Below are 16,957 nucleotides of genomic sequence, written 5' to 3'. Positions count from 1 at the left end.
CTAACCAAACAGAGTCAAACAAGCTCAATTATATTTCAGAAAAGTCTTTGATTCATTGAGTTAAATTGTATTGGTTGTATAATACTGTTCATTATACTCATAATTTTTGTTTGTTGCAATCTCCAGCTTGAATTTGTCATACAACACATCATTCACTTCTCATCATGGCAACATGAATACAGTCAAGTGATGAAATTGTGTGGGTAATGGCTTGGTTCTCAGCTGATGCAAAGAGTGTCTGGCATGTGAAGTACTTCATTTGTCTTTTTTTTATCTCAATCCTCATGCTTTGCTTTACAGGTTTAACTGATCATACATGCAATTTATGTCTCATCTCAATAAATAATTGATCAGCTATTGAAGAAAGACCTGGAATGGGTACACTCCAGAACTTGCAGACCTCATAAGAACAGCAAAGCTTATGGCCATTTTCACCATTTTTGAGATTATCATCAGCCCATCCAGATAGGCCTCAACCCAGGAGCTCAATTCAGAACTGGAGGTAAGTGGTTTTACTTGGTCATCATTATATATCTCTTGTATCTTATACACCAATATCTAGCTCTTTTTTTCCAATCACCAAACATATGGAAGGGAATGTCTCACTGGCGCCATGGTTATCCCTCAACATGTTGACTTGTGCACAAAATTTGCACACACAAAAACAAAGTGATGCTCTTCACCAAATGTTGGCTGCCATGATTGCAAAGCTTCACAGACACCCAGATGAAGCCCTGGCCTGCAAGACTCTTGTGAAAGCGATAATTCTCCACCCAATTATTTGACTTAGCTTCTTGGAAATATTTTTCAAGAAGACCCCATCAACTGAAATCCATGCAGATTTAACTTTCAACAACCTGTTCAAATATTACCAACTTTAATCAACACAGAAGAAGCCCAGAATTTCTCCTGCAGAGGATCTATGCAGTTCCCACTTTAGAAAGTTTTGACCTGTACAGTGACAATGAAGAAGAAGAGGAGGACCTGGGAGATGATTCACAGGTACCCCATAGATTGCTTGAGAGGTGGTCTTTGGATGAAAGAATCACATTACAAATGTGGTAATCTAAAAGAAGGTCTTTGTTGGTGATGAGTGAGTCTAGTCTTGCTGGTCCCTGGTCACTTCAACCTCTATAACTACTTCAAAACGAGACCGCCATGCCTATCCTATAATATCATCAAACTCAAATCATTCCTGACTAAACAAGAATCAATTTTTTTAACAAATATTCAACCAATCCATCATCTTTTTGAAATGGCTGATGAATACGATGATTAGGATCTTCAACTTTTTGTTTGAAAGATAGCAAAGCTTGAATTTCTGCTTTGAAGCCCATTTCTAACATCGATGAAAGTTCATTCCTTCAAACAAATCATTGAATCTTTCAATTCCTTGTTTCAGATACCATCATGATGATGAAAAACTTACAACCATGATTGTGGTAAACCTTTTCGTGAGATCAATTGCTCTGCTTTAGATAGATCTGATTTGGTCAATGGTAATAACGAATGAGAATCTAGATCCAACCTATAACTCAAATAGACATAGATCAACCTCTTATCAGTAAACGTATTATGGATCTCCCATAAATCCTTCAAGTTCAACGCACTCTTTCCACTCTGAACATTTTAATCCGATCCATTCTATCTTCTCGACTGAGAGTCCAGTTTGGAATGACATCTTATGACTTCCAAATTTATAGACCGATAAAATATCAATCCCATGTGGATCACAGTCTACTAGTATATATATTGGTATATGATTTGACTTTTCTTCGGTCGATAAACGGTGAAGAAGTTGTCGGGTTGCTAAATCTGGGTAACCCTTTCCCTGAAGATATTGATGACAGATTTCGAGATTATTTATTTTTCTAGCTAGATAAATTTGATGAACTCATGTGCGTACCGTGATTAAGGCTGATTTTCCAAACCGGCGGTCATCCGGGAAACCAACACTCAAAAGTGAGGTAAAAACCGCCTATGATAGCCGAGACGATGTTGATGTAAGTGAACCGTCGTGGAAAGATAACTTTAGTGCAGACGCACTTCTTTCTCAACCACCAAAACAAATCGCACGTCTTCTTCAAGGATGATCTCACTTATGACTTCTGCAGCTGGAATCAGTGCAGGTATCTTGCTTGCTGATATGATTTGATCATCAGTGGTTTTGAGCTGGATATTACCACTTAACAGACCCTTGGATGAGGCAAACTGCATTAAAGTTAACATCAGCATCATTCCCAAGTATCACTTAGGAGGATATAAAGCTTACTGTGTGAAGCTCAGCACGACTGATTTCAAGAGTAGCTGCCAAGTCATCCACCAACTGTGAGAGGCATTGAAGTAAACAATCCTCGTCAAGCTTTTCATCTTTGATTGAGTATCACCAATTCAATGTACTGACGCGATCAACTTGGGTTTGCGTCTTAAACAAGTTAACATCTCGATAATATATTTCACTGCATATATAAAGGTCATATGGAATATTCACTCATCAAGAACTGCGTAAAATTGATTTCAGTGGAATGAAACGGACCGTTTGGTGACCGTAACATTTCTACTGATGGCATCATGAGTGATTTCCACAATTCGAAGTAACATAGCTGTAAAAGAGATGATTTCGAGGAAGTGCAAGTATCAGCCTAGATAGAAATCAAAGGTTTTCCTTGAAGTTGTGAGAGTACCCAATTCTTTAGCACCAGAACCGCTTTTAGAATTCTGAACTTTCTTTGGAAATGTTATTGTTCTGTTTTTTAATGCTACATGATTTCTGTGTGAGCCGGAATGTCAAGGCATACTGAACTTTTTGACGAGCACGCAAATGTTTAGGACTCGAGGAGCGCCAGCATACCCTGTAGTTGTTGATCCTCTTTTTAAGAATGGTAAAGAGATAGGTCGTATATCTCCCGTATTAACATTATGAATTTGTTCAATGACATTGAGCGCGAGCGATTCTAGCTTTCTGATGGTATTCAACCTAGTTTGAAGTCTACAGAAATCAGAAAATCAATCCGAGTAATCGAGTATGAATCAGTCATTGAGTACGTGATAATGGAATCGAAAGAATGATGAACACTTACAAGTCAGAATCCACTATCTCATCTTCAACATCAACTTCTTCCATCTTAATCATCTCATTTATGTCTTCTGGATTAGATGAATCAGATACGAGCCATTCATCAGATTCGTTGTCTGATAATGGTAAAATGTCTTCTTGCATATCATCCTGAGCGTTTTGAGTGGAAAAGTAGTCAGATTGATTCATTCTTGACCTTATATGGTCAGATGTAGAGAAATGGTAATCAAGCTCAAGATCATCTCATGACGAAAATATTTACTGATTCGTCATTTTCTTTTACCTGTTGACCAACTTCAATCACGCTATTGACATCATGATACATAAGAAAAATTACACATTAGGCATAAGTAACTCTTTTCTCACTTCACGATTTGCTTCTGATCAAATCTCTTATAAGGTGATTGAGACCTTGTCATTATAACAGAGTTTCCTAAAAGAAACTAAACGTTTAATTGAACTTCCTTATCAGCTTATCCCATCCAGGGGGTCGAGTTGAGTTCGTACAATGTTTTTGAAAAAAGGAAAAGACAATCAATCAAACTTTGCTTCGAGCCTTACATGTCTTTGGGGGTACAGTTTTCCTATCATCTTTTGGAAATGTTGTTTTCCCATCACCACATCTCCATATGAAGATTCCTTTAATGCTGTAGTCCTAAACATAAGGACCATCCAACAATTGAGCCGATTTATACATGCTATTGAACCAATTTTTGTTCTCTATCCCTTAAATCCAAGTAGCAAACCCAAAATATTTTTTTCATAAGAAACCAGATAAGTAAACTAATTATTTAAAACAAAACCAAAGGATTACTAAAAAACATTTGATAAAAAATTCAAATATATATATATATAGAACAAAAACTAGTTGATGTACAACACTTATTTTCAAGATACAAGATCTCAAGAAACACAATCTCTCCTTTTTTCTTTGCCCATCATTTTATGGTTTAGATTTATAACCATGGCATCCAAGATGGATGCATACTATATAATTTTGGTAAACTTGTAGCTGTATTGATCAATTCTGTTACAGTCTGACAAACGGGTTGTGGGTTATGTGGATCGATCTGAGGCAGAGAGAGAGAGTAAGATTTAGTATGTGTATTGAGTCTAGTTGTCCATATAAGGAATGGGCAAAGGGGAGTTCACTTACCGTCATTCTTTCCATTTCACAACTCAACAGTCGCGCTCGCTTGATCACGCTTTGTAAATTTTGTTTCACGGTCATCATCAATTTAGGATCATCAGGAGCTAATTTGATTTGTCGCATCATATTCCAGGCCACGATCTCATCACGGACAAAGATTGACAATCGGTGTTCGAGGTCCTCCTGAAAACGCATTGGACGACTTGATTGATAAGAATATTCAACATATAAGATTACAGGAGAGATTGTTCCTTACGTGATTATCTGTCAACGCTTGTCCTATTGCTATAATGCTTCCAGTCAGCAATCCTTCGATGTTCGGTCGTGTTAAGAATCTTTGAATGTTCGGAGTAAAGCGAAATGGAACCGGCTCAGGATTAGAGAATTCGGCTTGATCTTTTGATAAGGCTACAAAACGTCAGACCAAATAAGCCAAAGGTAAATAGTCGTTCAACTTTATTGAGGAAAGGTATGAAACGTATACGCACTTGGACACATATGTGTGGTGTGAATTTGACCAGAAGATCGATTGAAGTAAATACGGTTCGGCGTCCGCTCGCTCATACTAAAGATGTAAGTCATGAAGACAAAACTGGCAAATTCGATGGTTGCCCGTTTTCGGAAGTACCAAAGATCCCCTGCAGTCTTCATACTTCGTGACATGTACTATAAAAGTAGCAGGATTAATCATCATTTTAGTTCAAATCTAAAACCTTATATTGGGCGTCAGTAGCACGAAATACTGACGTTCTTCAATAGACAATCTGGTATCAGTTTGGCAGAAATTTCATCCGCTATCTCCAATTTAGTAGCAGTCGAATCCACTCCCTAGATCATCCAATTCAAGTTGGCAACAGTCGAATTTGAGATATTAGCGACGCGTAAACAATACAAAAGTTTATAAAGAAAGATACCCACATCGACTCGGTCAAATGCCAAAGATCTCATCCGCTCGACATAGGCTACGATCGGATCATCTTTAGCGAAGCCAGCTTCGGTACAATGTGCTTCGTATATGTCTTGAAGACTGCAATGAGCTGGATCGCTTTCCACGATCCGAACGTTTGCAGCAAATGGAACCACAACCGGAATGGTGAAAGATATATCACGACTTCGACTTGCTTTTTTACGTGAGAGAGGGCTGCAACCGAACCAGAGATCATTATCGTCAACGATATAGCTTGATAAGCTGATCCGCGACAGGATATTCTCACCAATTCAGCATACGGAAACACTGCATCACCCTTTCTTCCCTGCGACTCGCTCTTGGCAGCGGCAGTTGTATGATGAAAGTGTGTTTACTGGCGTCATGTCCAATCATAGTTATCCGTCGATGCCAAACATCCTTGTGTTTCTGAGCACCATATGTAGTCGAAAATCGCAGAATCTTCACAAAGTGGTTGTTGTTATCCTCGTTATATCGCTGAAGGTAAGGAAACATTGGTGTCAGCTATATCCATCACAAGTTCATATCGCACTGAAGATAATATACCTTGATATATTGACCAGGAACTTCGATCTCATCAAACTTCTGATATTGAAACTCGACCATCCAATGACTCGCGTTCTCAAGAGCTGATTTACGGAATTTCCTATCAAGATTGATCTCATACTTATTTCTCCATTCTTGCAATTTATGAACATAGGTCGGGATCGTCAGATTGCATTCGATAAATTCGCGATGGAACATAGGCTGTGAAGTGAGTCAATAATACGGAAATCATTTTCGTCAGCAGTCTCTCAGAAGCAAGGAAGAAACAAGGCTGACTTGTAAGGGCATCTTTGCTAAATTTTCTGATAATTTGGCCAATTGAGCTTTTGTCCCCTCAGGAAGATGCAAGTCATCATTCGTATCCTTTGCCCGTTCTACATACATCTAAAGAAGACATTGTGATGTTAGTGCTATCAGCAAGTCTCTAAATCATGCCAGGGACATACCGACAACGCGTCTTGAAGTAGCGCAGTGATTAGCTTATGGATCTCTTCTTCGGGAGTAGGTTTGAATCGTTGATATAGTTGATCGACGAGCATCTCCATAGATAAGGCCAAAAGTGGGAACTGAGTTTTCAAGGCGCCAAGAATTTCATCCACGTGCTCAAAGGCCATAGGAATAGCTATAGTGGCACTCGGTACATTGGTAGATGCGTAGATAGGGTTCGCAAGTCCCGCTACTTGTGGAGGTTGTCCTTCAACCGGTATTTGACCGCTGTGAACGTGTTGCATACTTTCAGATGGAATAGCTGGACTGGCTGCCATGGAAGCTCTTTGCGCATTGAGCACTCTCTGCCTCGTAACGCTCAGTTCATCGATCACAGTTCGGATGTGGAAAAATAGTGCCTGTGGAATTGGTCAGCATTGTTTAGTATTTCACAAAGATTGAATAAACATCTTACCTGTGGATGAGACTTGGCGATCTTAGTAAGCAGCGCTTTTGCATAACGAGCTTCACGCGGAGCCGAGAGACATGTGAGCAATTGAGGTATGAAATAAGCCCAGTGCCATATCGGTATGTCTCCTTTGAATGCCTCGAAAGCCTTTCCGATTGTCCCAGCCGCATCGTCCAAACTCAAAAGCCATAAGATTCTGATTAACAAACGTCTTACTTTACCGTTCTTGTATAAACCTGAAGCTTGAAGGTAGCAACTGACAGCACCAGCTGCCAGATGCATTGCATGGGGCTGCTCATCAAACAATCGATCCTGATAAGCTCCCCATTCTGCCCACGATTTCCCAAATTGAAACTCTGATCCGACAGCCTGATTGAATACCTTTTGCGCTTCCTCGTGAAGATTCAGACGGGCAAGGAACATAGCTTTGAGCGTATGGAATTCCGCTTTCTGACCAGCTGTAAAATACATCAGATTGGTGTTACTGATGGTCTCAAGACCGTGCGCCCATTCGGCTGGATGCTGGTAATGACATTTTCCCTGCTCCCGAAGTTTCAAGAATGCTTCTCGAATCTCGATATTAGGTAGCGTGTAAATCTTATTGAGAGAAGCGATACAAACAGCCTGTAATTGATGTTTGCGAGCCACATGAGCAAATTGGTTGATGATCCAAGCTGTCTCATGGTAGCCTCTAAAGGCGTACGATGCCGCATTAGCGCCTTGACTTTGTGAAACCAAGGGTATATAAGATCTATTGATAGCTGAGAAGACATGTTGACGCCACGCGACCAAATCGCTCCAGATATTGATATCATCCCAAGGATTGGGAAGACGTTCCCGCCAGGTGTTGAGAACATGTTTCAGATCGGCTGACCGGGTATCTAGATTTTGACTACTGGTCGTTTGTAAACTGGTAAAGATTTGAGCAGCTTCTTGAAGCTCGACAAATTGTTGAAAGGATTGCATCAATGGTATATGAGCCTCGGTCACGATTTCTGGAAGTTGGTACCATTGATGAAGCGCCAGCTGAATTGCCTCATCACAGAGACGCGTGAATTGTACTTTGTTCTCATCGAGTGTTACACCAGTATGATTCTTCATCAACGTAAGATATGCTTGAAGCGTGTTTTTTCGAATACTTTGCCCAGGTGTAGCATCGAGTGCCAGTTGTACGTTTGCATGCTCCGTATCCCAATCAGGTTGTCGCCACTGGCATTCAAGCAAGAGCTCGCTATTTTGTTCTGCTCTTGCTAAATCGCTCAAAAAGTCCCACTGCAAATATTGTAAGACTATCAGCTACCTGTTGTTCATCGAAGGGAACCTACGCATGATAGTATCAACATCAATTTAGGAAACTTTGACTCACCTGTTGCATTTTTTGAGCACATAGAACCCAATGATCCTCCCACAAGCTATATTCTCCTTTGCCGAATGTGATCAAATTTGAACGTGCTCTATCTTGTGCTTCTTCATACTTTTGTTTAAATGAAACACAAGTAATTCAAGAGGAGAGACCATGATCAATTGTAAGCGGGGCTGATGGCTTGAAATAGTAAAAAACGCTTACGGCTTGTTCAGCAAGTGTCCATTCTCCAATTTGCTCATAAGACATTGCTGCATTGGTTTCGACGCAAAGAGCTTTCCGTCGCCATTCTGAGCCATATCAATCAGTAGAGATAGTCAATCATGTCATTAGTCCTAAACTACGCATGAAAGCGATAAGGAAAGGTTGACTTACGGCCATAGAAAATGTCTGTCTCGCCCAATTCGGCGTACAGTTGAGCTAGCGCATCACTCACTGTCTCCCGAGTCACTTCGTCGTCAACCAACTCTTCTGACATTTCTTGAAGATGCTCAATAGCAATATGCCATGCTGAATATGTCTTAGCCAGATACCTAACAAGATGAGGTGGAAGAATTGGCGTAGGATTACAAGCACGTACACCGCCAAGTAAGATCTGCACAACATTAGGTCGTCTATCAACAGGTTTGATTAAGAATTCTTTGGAAAGTAAAGTGACTAAGAAACGAGAGATATCAGCTTGTTCTCGTTTCGAAAAGGTAGTCCAACTGGCTTGGAACAGTGAAATCCATATCTTTTCCGTTTCTATAGTATCGGCATAAAGAATTTGTTTGGCAGTTGTAATGATGTCTTTCAGCTTGATTGACTCGGCCCATTTCAAAAATCGAGACTCAGATCCGGTTGGTAAAGGCAATCGACCTGGTAAGAGAGCTGGTTGATCTGCATCAATAACACCCATGAACAAGTCAGTAGCGTGATGCATCCAATTGACCTCGGCGAGCGGTTCCCAATTCTGAACTCCGACCAAATAATGTAGTCTGAGAAATGGTTCTCGTCGAAGGCTGTTATCAAAGACCTCCATGAATTTCGTCCTTGTGATCGCATCACGACTACGACAGCCGAGTAAAAACGCAGGCTCGAGACGGACAGTAAATTCAGAACGGGCAAAGCTTGGAGACATATAGATATCCAGAATGAGTTGAAGATATTCGTTCAATAAGTCCTCGTCCCCCTTCATATCATAGCTCATTGTTTTCAAAAGCATAGTAGCTTTCTCTTTTGCCGTAGGTAAAGCGTCCTTGTTTTCAATCCATCGACGTTGCAGACGAAGTATATATCTACACAACCCTACACTAGGTGACTTCTCCACCAACTGAACCAAACCACTCAATAGCCACCTCCGCTGTTCATTCAAGTTCGCCACTCGAGTCTTCATCAGATCACAAAGACGCTCCAGTAAAGATCTAGTTTGTTCAACGATTTGGTGAGCACTATCAGTTTGTGCCACGGTCAGATGCTCTCGTATTGTGCGTGTAAAGACTCGAACTATTTCAGGAATGAAGGTATCGACTTTTGCTGGATTAGCTTGATCCCAAGCTTCGATGAGAGCTAATGCGGAGGTATAGTTTTCTAGCGCGCGTGTCTGAGTCTCCTTGAAACCGTCTTTGATGATGCGAGTTGCCCATTGTTCAAAGTTTGCTACGTCATTTTCAACCTGCTGCTCCTGCTCAGTGCATTCTTTGCTCTCTTTATTTTCAGCACTCGTATCTTTGACTGGCAAGACACTGAACAATCGATGTAAGAGATTACGCTGCATCTTGAGAATATCAGGTTGTTTAGCTGCTACCCCTTTCTCCACCAATGTCTGCATGATTGACAGATTATTTAGAAGCCATTCATCACTCTTGTTCGTCATGACAATATTGAAGATATCGGCTGTATTGCAGTAAGCCATAACTGTGGTGTCGATGATTTCATTCGTCAATGCTCGTTGGAAGAAATTCAATTTCACTTCAACTTCGGGCCAGACTTCAGTCAATATCAATTTCATCAATGTCAGAGATTTTGATACAAGTGAAGTTCTTGAGGCAGGTTCGTTTGTCGCAGTAATTATTCTGATCAGGATAGTGACAATGGCGTCTCGAATTGGGTAAGGGACCACATATACCCCGGGTCCTTGATCGGACCCAGCTATGGATGGTGCCGCGGAGCCTGGTCGCTCAAGCTTCAATCGCTTAGCTGTTGGAGGTCGATCTCGCTCGGTATCCACGGCCAAAGTGGTCCCAGCTTTCGATGTCGAAGTCGGATCAGCCATCCGAGTGTCTTCATCTTTGACCAATAACCCTTCAGCTCGTTGTTGTTCCCATCGTATGATCACCTCGACCATATCGACCACCAATGCACGCGTTTCTACATTGGCAGTACCACTGACTGCCATCCTTTGCATCGCAGCAGCAAATTGAGGTACAAGCATGTCTCGATAATTGTAAAACGGTTCAGGTTTTCTGACGATAGCGGAATACACATTTGACAAGACAGCAATGTTCTGTCCTTCTTCAATCAAAGTCTTGCGGATAAGTCGAACCCATTCAGTAGGGTTATCTTTATACTGTCTCGGAAGAGCCGGCAATAGGATATCCAATGCTTTACAAACCAAATGCTTGGCTTCACCGGTTTGAAGTTTGAGTAAACCAAGCAAGATTTGACTGACAATCTTGATGGGAGAGTCAAAAGCATCGAAGAACCTAGCAATCAAAATGTAAGCAGCGTTGGTCACCATCTGGTCATCTTTGCCACTCAGAAAACGCCATCCAAACTTGATAACCTCTTTTCGTTGTTCAGCAACCAGATGATGTCGATGTTCAAGAATTAAGTTGGCCATTTGCAGCATTTCAATGTTCAATCTATCGTCCGTGACAAAGGTCCTGCCGGTGAAATTAGGGAGAAATGCACTCCAGATGACGCGATGGACTTTGGTGATGTACTCGGCGTCTACGATCGATGCTTCCTTCTCACCTCGAGTAAACGCAAGTAGAAGCATTGGATTAATCACATGTCGCAAGATAGAAGTTTTGTGAGCGGGGGTAACATCTGCGTTGTTCACGATATCTAAGAATCGATTCAACACTGCTGCCTTGTATGGTAAGTCCGAGCTAGTCAAAACGTTTTCGTGGTAAAACCTGGTGATATAGCAATATTCGATGGATCTATCTCCACCAAGTACATCGGCCATATGGAACAAAAGATCAATGTTGGCCATAGGGTTAATCTTGATACAGGACATCATAATTTCTAATGAGATAGAATCTTCTTTCATTTGAGTTATTCGTGCATCAGTAATTGTGCCTGAGAGCCTCGACTTTCTAGCTTCTGATACCCATCGCTGACTGATCAAAAGTACAATGTCTACAGAATTTGCCGTAAAGTCCGGTTCTTTGATTGCCAATTGATGCAAAATAGTTGTAGCATGGTAACCACATGGATCATCGCGTGCAAAACTCTGTTGTAGCCAGTCGAGAGCTGTAGCTCTCAGATGGGCCCGGAATCTGGGAGCGTATTCACTAAGAAGAATGGATTTGAATGTCGAAACGTATCTCTCGTCGTCCAGGTGTTGAAAGAAGTGTCTAGCAGTTGATTCCGGGTATAAGTCGACATACAATCCTAAAGGTTTGGTAAACGGACTTGCTGTCACTTTCTTCAAAATCGTTTCTACATGCACCACATTAGAGACTAAATCGGTCAGGTATACCCCGGCGGCTGGACAGGCCAGAAGATGGAATATATTGACCGCCCCAGCCATGATCTCTAGCGTACCGCCTTCCTGAGATGACGCCAAAGTAGCAGCCGCAAGTGTAGACGGATCAGAAAGCTGTTTTACATGCTCAAGTAATTTGGAACCTATTTCAACTTTGAAATAGTTTGTGAGCAATTCAACTAATCGTGCTAATCCTCGAAGACTAGGTAAGGTGAGCTTTTTATGGTCCGAGAGATTATTAAGTACTGGACGCAAGCCATTCTGTAGGAGATCCTTTGGTAGTCTATTTCCTCCGTTAATCAACAGTTCCTTTAAGCTTGCATGGGCTGCATCGACAACCTGAGGGGTTTTGGCATAAAGCGATTGGAAGTAAATTGATAGAATCTTGGCTTTTGTATTAGGGTGATCCTTCATATCCGGAAGCCTTAGGCAGGCCGCTAAGAATCGTAAGCAAACCACCCTTAGCTCGATCAAAGCTTTAGAAGTCTTGGCTTGGTTGGTTCGTCCGATGAGAGCCAGATCATCAGCATCAGCAATCCCTACGGCTTCTTGTAGCAATCGGGTCATTTGATCGTTGTACTCGAATAGTGGAGGTTCTATCCGTATACAAAAAGTCAGAGCATCGAGATGCCCGATTTGCATGGGAAATGCCAAAGCTCGCAATGGTTTACCGAAGATCGGGATAAGTCGTTCGCGAGCAGGTAACAAGAGCTCGTAAATCGGTCTTGCTTTCTGTTCGCTAATGAGATGCAAAGCTGATTGTGCAACAGATCGTACACCACTGACTTGGCTACAGAGTTCGATGACTAATAACCCAATAAGATAAGGCAATTTACTCTTGGCGTCGTGCTTGTCGTCGTTTTCTGACGGAGCATTACAGATCTTCAAAAGCTTCAAGAACGTTTCAGTTGGACCTTGCAAGAATCTATCTGATGGGAATGGTGCATCCTTGTGAAGAAATAGTAGTGCCCGAACGATCTCCAACTCATGATCAAAGATCCACGACATTTCTAGGTCCAAGTTGTTTATTAGATGCAAAAGGATCTCATGACCGGCACATTTTCGAGGCCAAGAGTGATCGTAGCAAGACGAGCTGGCCTTCGAACACAGAGTACGTTTCGCTAGCAACATTACTTCGTCTCGGGGAGGTGGAGACTTCTTGGCTCTCTCAAAAAGTTCCTTGAGAACTTCCAGTGTGAACTGAGAAGCGGCTGAAAAATGTTGCTTATCGATCGCAGCAGTGAGGTTGTCTAACAGTGCATCCATAACCACGTTCGTGAGCGTCAAGGAGTACCTCATTCGTTCAAAGTGAGGTCCAGAAACATCTTGCCAGATTTCGGTCGTGAAGATATGCTCAAAGAGAAGTGACAGGTGCTGTCGTGCGTCGTCAGCTGAGTCCGCTACACGAGTTGCCTCAAATAAGCCCTTTAAAAGGGACATGAAGACCTCTTCTCTTTCGCCGAGACCATAACCCTGGGAAGGACAGACGCAAATGTTTTAGTTCGTCAACGTATTAGTATTGCATCTGAATGATACCAAGATAGCTTACCATGGTGAGAAAAATAGGCGTGACGTTCTTTAAAAACTCGAATGCATTGCGTCGGTAGTGAGGATCATTACGCTTCATCAACTTTGCAGCCAATTCGACAATCGGGGCTAGAGTAAGACTTCGCTCTTGACCGTTCAACTTGATAGGAAGGTAACATTCTGGACCGTTGATAGGTTTCCATTCGATCTGAGTCGGGCCTAGTATCCTTCGATTACGGCCGCCTAATTTCCCCAAGATACGCATAGCTGTAGGGGCATGTTGTGAGTTATATGGGACAGGTTTTAGTAGTCTCCATAAGGCCGCCATCACTTCATGCATAACTGGAGCCATCAGGGGATTGAGGAAATCTTGTGTGAGGTTGTCCACGCAAAGTTCCAGCGTACGAAGACCTTGAGAAATTAAATCCGGGACAGCTTGAAGCGCGATAACCAAGGGACGCATAAGATGAGTGAGGTAGGGCAAAAGTACACTCAACCTGACTGGTACCGTCAAACAGAGTTCCGCGAAAAGATCTCGCTCTTTGGGATCACTCGTGGCGTGAAGAAGTTTGTTCAACTCTTCCAGGAGAACTTGCAATAGCGGTAAAACTTCCTTGTAGAGAATCTCAAATCGGCCGCCACCGATTGACCGAAACAGTGCCCGTAAGACTGAATAATACTGGCCTGGTTCATTGCATTGAGAAGCCAATCTTAGTGACTCCATGATAAGCTCACTAAGGTGGGGTTGCAATATCAACTCATTATCTTGAAACAATGTGACAGCCATAAAGCACATTTTGAAAAGTCGGACCATAACCCCGGATTGTCTGTCTCTTCCAAGCTCGTCCAAGTGTTTCATAAGATATCTGAGAGTGATACCGATGAATGTTTTAGTCAGTACTGGGTTGGCAAGTAGGTATTGAGGGAAGGCCATGAGATCGGTGTTGTTGCGGAGTTCATTAACGATAGCTTCGATGTTGGGTTCGACAATTTCGGTGAATAGGATGAGATCAATTTGAGTAAAGATGTGAATGTAGGTGTCAACTATCTCTTTGACCTCCTTCAATTCACGTCGATAATCATATATAGTCAGGCATCGTAGGCCAGATATCAAGAACCGGCCTAAGAGTGCTGCATCGGGTAAGGGGGCCTCCATCTTCTTCAAATTATTGACGATAACGCTGAAGCTGGTGATACAAACCCGAATGATAGTACGTCGAGATTGCGAAATTTCTTAATATATGCACAAGTCGTTTCGAATCCCCACCATTTGCGGATGCGATCAGTCACACTTTTCCAGGTATATATTTACATAAGATGAACAGAAAGAAATGGATACCTTTGGATTGTTCTGGCGACGGCTCGACAATAGACATCACACACCCCAGCATTTTGATCCTTTCAATCATCATTCGGTCCAAATCACTTCGTTCCCTATCGTTCAGCGATGCCATTGCTCGATCATAATCCGTTATATCCGTCACATCTAGGTTGTCCTTCCGTTTGCCCTTGTCTTGCATCTTCATGAGCGCGTCCTTGGATGTCAAGTTGACCAGTTGTTGCTGACGTCGTGAATTTAAGGTTGCCAACTGACCTGTACGGGTTTCGGCCATTGCCTCTAATTTTCGAACAAAGCACTCAGTTAACCATTTACATATTCGAATAGCTTCTTGTGGTTCGAATCTATGCGAGCCAACATATTCGACCAGAGTTGATATCACTTTACTGGCCATAGCTTGTGTGGTACTGGTAGTAGTAGGATCGTGGAAGACGTTCATGAAGTCTATCAATACTGAATTGATTTGAACTGGCTTGAGGTCAGCCTTGGTGTGCTGAACAAGTTCGGCGATGGTGCTATATACTAGGTGCCGTAGGCTCTCGAAAGAGGTGACACCGGTTCCTATGAAGATGCGATGATCCAATAAGTCATTCAGGTACGGTAGAAAGTAAGACCGGTTGTCAGTCCCGAGAATATGACGGGCTGCGATGATCAGTTCGCGACGGGAAGGTGAGGATTCTGGTGGGATGTCTTTCAACATTCTGATTACGATCACCGGGATATCAGGCGCAAACGGTTGGACGACCGATGGTTGAGCCCTCAAAACATATGCTATGAATGACATGATCTAATCAACGAACAACAAACTGGTGAGTCTTGAACAGAATGGGGGGCCATGAAATTCCGCACCTTGACCTGTGCGACGACCAAATCATTGTAAGGCGTGCGTTTTCCGGCTTTGATAATTGCCGGAGCAATGCCAACAAACGGACCCTGCCCACGTTCGGCAATGATTTCATGCCATTGTACTTGTGGCAAAGGTGAAGTTTTCATAAACTAAAATATATCGGGAGTGAGAAGTACCAATCAAAAACACGGCTATGGCGTAATATGGATCAGATTTTACGAGACTTACTTTGAAGATCACTGGCAAGAAGCTTGCCAGAATATTCTGAACCATAACCTTGTAGGTTTGCAAAAGGAAGACGACCGCAACTGGACATTCCTGTAATGCTTTGAAAGATTTCATTCCGGGGATCACATCCGTTGAGCTTGATTCAGGGTTCGTGCCTCCAGGAGCATTTGGCGTCCCGGAGACTGCCCTCCTCATCGGATTTGTCTTTGTACCTTCGATCATGCTTTTGGGAGTAGAAACTTCAGCGGTCGCAGCTGGTCCCGAATCAGATGGGGATGATGTACATCCATCCGACTGCGTTGGATCCACTTTGACATCACCGAATATCTCCTCACAGGTTTGTGGCACCATGTCGTACATTTCGATGATCGTGCTGAAAAAAGGCGTCACAGTTGGCTCGAGAATGGTTTTGAAAGATCGATATAAATCAACACCAAGTTTGAAGCAGATGTTGACAGATTCGGCATTATCTGATCGGATGAGATGAATCAACAAGTTCATTACGGATAACGCGTGAGGCTTCATATGTTCATGCATCGGCATACGAGCTAGTATATCAAGGAGAAGATAACGAAATTTCTATTCATGGCAAAGAAAAACTCAATCTCGATGATTCACATGATATGAAGGATAATCGACTTGGACGCACATAATCGCAAGTAGTGTTCACAAATGCGGGTTTAGTGTGTAATAGGATCCCGACTGCAGCAGTGATGATGACCTCGAGATGTTTGCTGAATTCCATCTCTCTCTGATGAAGGTCGATCGTCTCCCGTAGCTCGATCGCCAAATGAATCTTGGTCTTCATATCTAGAACGGAAATCCAACAAAACTTATCACCGGGAGGCTCTTCGAAGGACAGTTGAGACGACATACCACCCGTGGGGTCTTTGAGCTTGAGGGCCAATGCCTCGAGTTCAGTGGGTCCGTAAACCGAGGTGGGGGTTCCAATGCTACTTGCATTCGCGCCTGAACCAGTATTCGGCCTACGTTGGTGACCAGGATTGGGCGGCCCAGCATGCGAGTCTTCAGAAGCTTGCCGATTAACCATATTGAAGAATGATGTAGCGCTCCCCTAGCACTCCTTGCCAGGACGCGTAGGCCTTTGGACGGCTGATCGATGAGCTACGTCTGGCGCCGCTTTCTGTTCGCGTGAACCACGATCAAGGTGAATATTGAGGACCGATCGAATCAGGGTGACAGAGAGTTGAATTTGAGGAAGAACACGTGCGGTGTTGACTGATATCGCGTTCAGTCTAGGTGATTTCGATGGTAATGAGAGATTGACTGTATGTATGCTAAGTCTCAGGATTTTAAGTTCTTGACTCTCTTTCCTTTCCACGTTG

General features: G+C 42.6%; 2 protein-coding genes across 2 annotated transcripts; both read right to left on the bottom strand.

Annotated features, from left to right (window-relative positions):
- Nucleotides 1–1,199: 1,199 nt before the first annotated feature.
- Nucleotides 1,200–3,265, bottom strand: MELLADRAFT_104525 (uncharacterized protein; the record flags this gene model as incomplete). Its single annotated transcript, XM_007407493.1, has 11 exons — nucleotides 1,200–1,362; nucleotides 1,430–1,528; nucleotides 1,611–1,831; nucleotides 1,907–1,978; nucleotides 2,047–2,211; nucleotides 2,273–2,326; nucleotides 2,405–2,459; nucleotides 2,537–2,603; nucleotides 2,685–2,770; nucleotides 2,852–2,989; nucleotides 3,081–3,265. 11 exons carry the CDS (start codon nucleotides 3,263–3,265, stop codon nucleotides 1,200–1,202), a joined length of 1,305 nt encoding a protein of 434 aa, XP_007407555.1.
- A 545-nt stretch (nucleotides 3,266–3,810) lies between these two features.
- On the bottom strand, nucleotides 3,811–16,662 carry MELLADRAFT_77229 (uncharacterized protein; the record flags this gene model as incomplete). Its single annotated transcript, XM_007407492.1, has 20 exons — nucleotides 3,811–4,146; nucleotides 4,233–4,409; nucleotides 4,483–4,634; nucleotides 4,715–4,892; nucleotides 4,974–5,054; nucleotides 5,145–5,367; nucleotides 5,441–5,676; nucleotides 5,719–5,919; nucleotides 5,995–6,102; nucleotides 6,165–6,563; nucleotides 6,620–7,885; nucleotides 7,914–7,934; nucleotides 7,980–8,087; nucleotides 8,181–8,266; nucleotides 8,352–13,143; nucleotides 13,220–14,378; nucleotides 14,581–15,323; nucleotides 15,386–15,532; nucleotides 15,612–16,190; nucleotides 16,261–16,662. 20 exons carry the CDS (start codon nucleotides 16,660–16,662, stop codon nucleotides 4,033–4,035), a joined length of 11,172 nt encoding a protein of 3,723 aa, XP_007407554.1.
- Between the last annotated feature and the right edge of the window lie 295 nt (nucleotides 16,663–16,957).

This window comes from Melampsora larici-populina (genome assembly GCF_000204055.1).
Source record: "Melampsora larici-populina 98AG31 unplaced genomic scaffold MELLAscaffold_9, whole genome shotgun sequence".
Taxonomy (NCBI): domain Eukaryota; kingdom Fungi; phylum Basidiomycota; class Pucciniomycetes; order Pucciniales; family Melampsoraceae; genus Melampsora; species Melampsora laricis-populina.
This window is presented reverse-complemented; position numbering and strand designations above follow the sequence as displayed.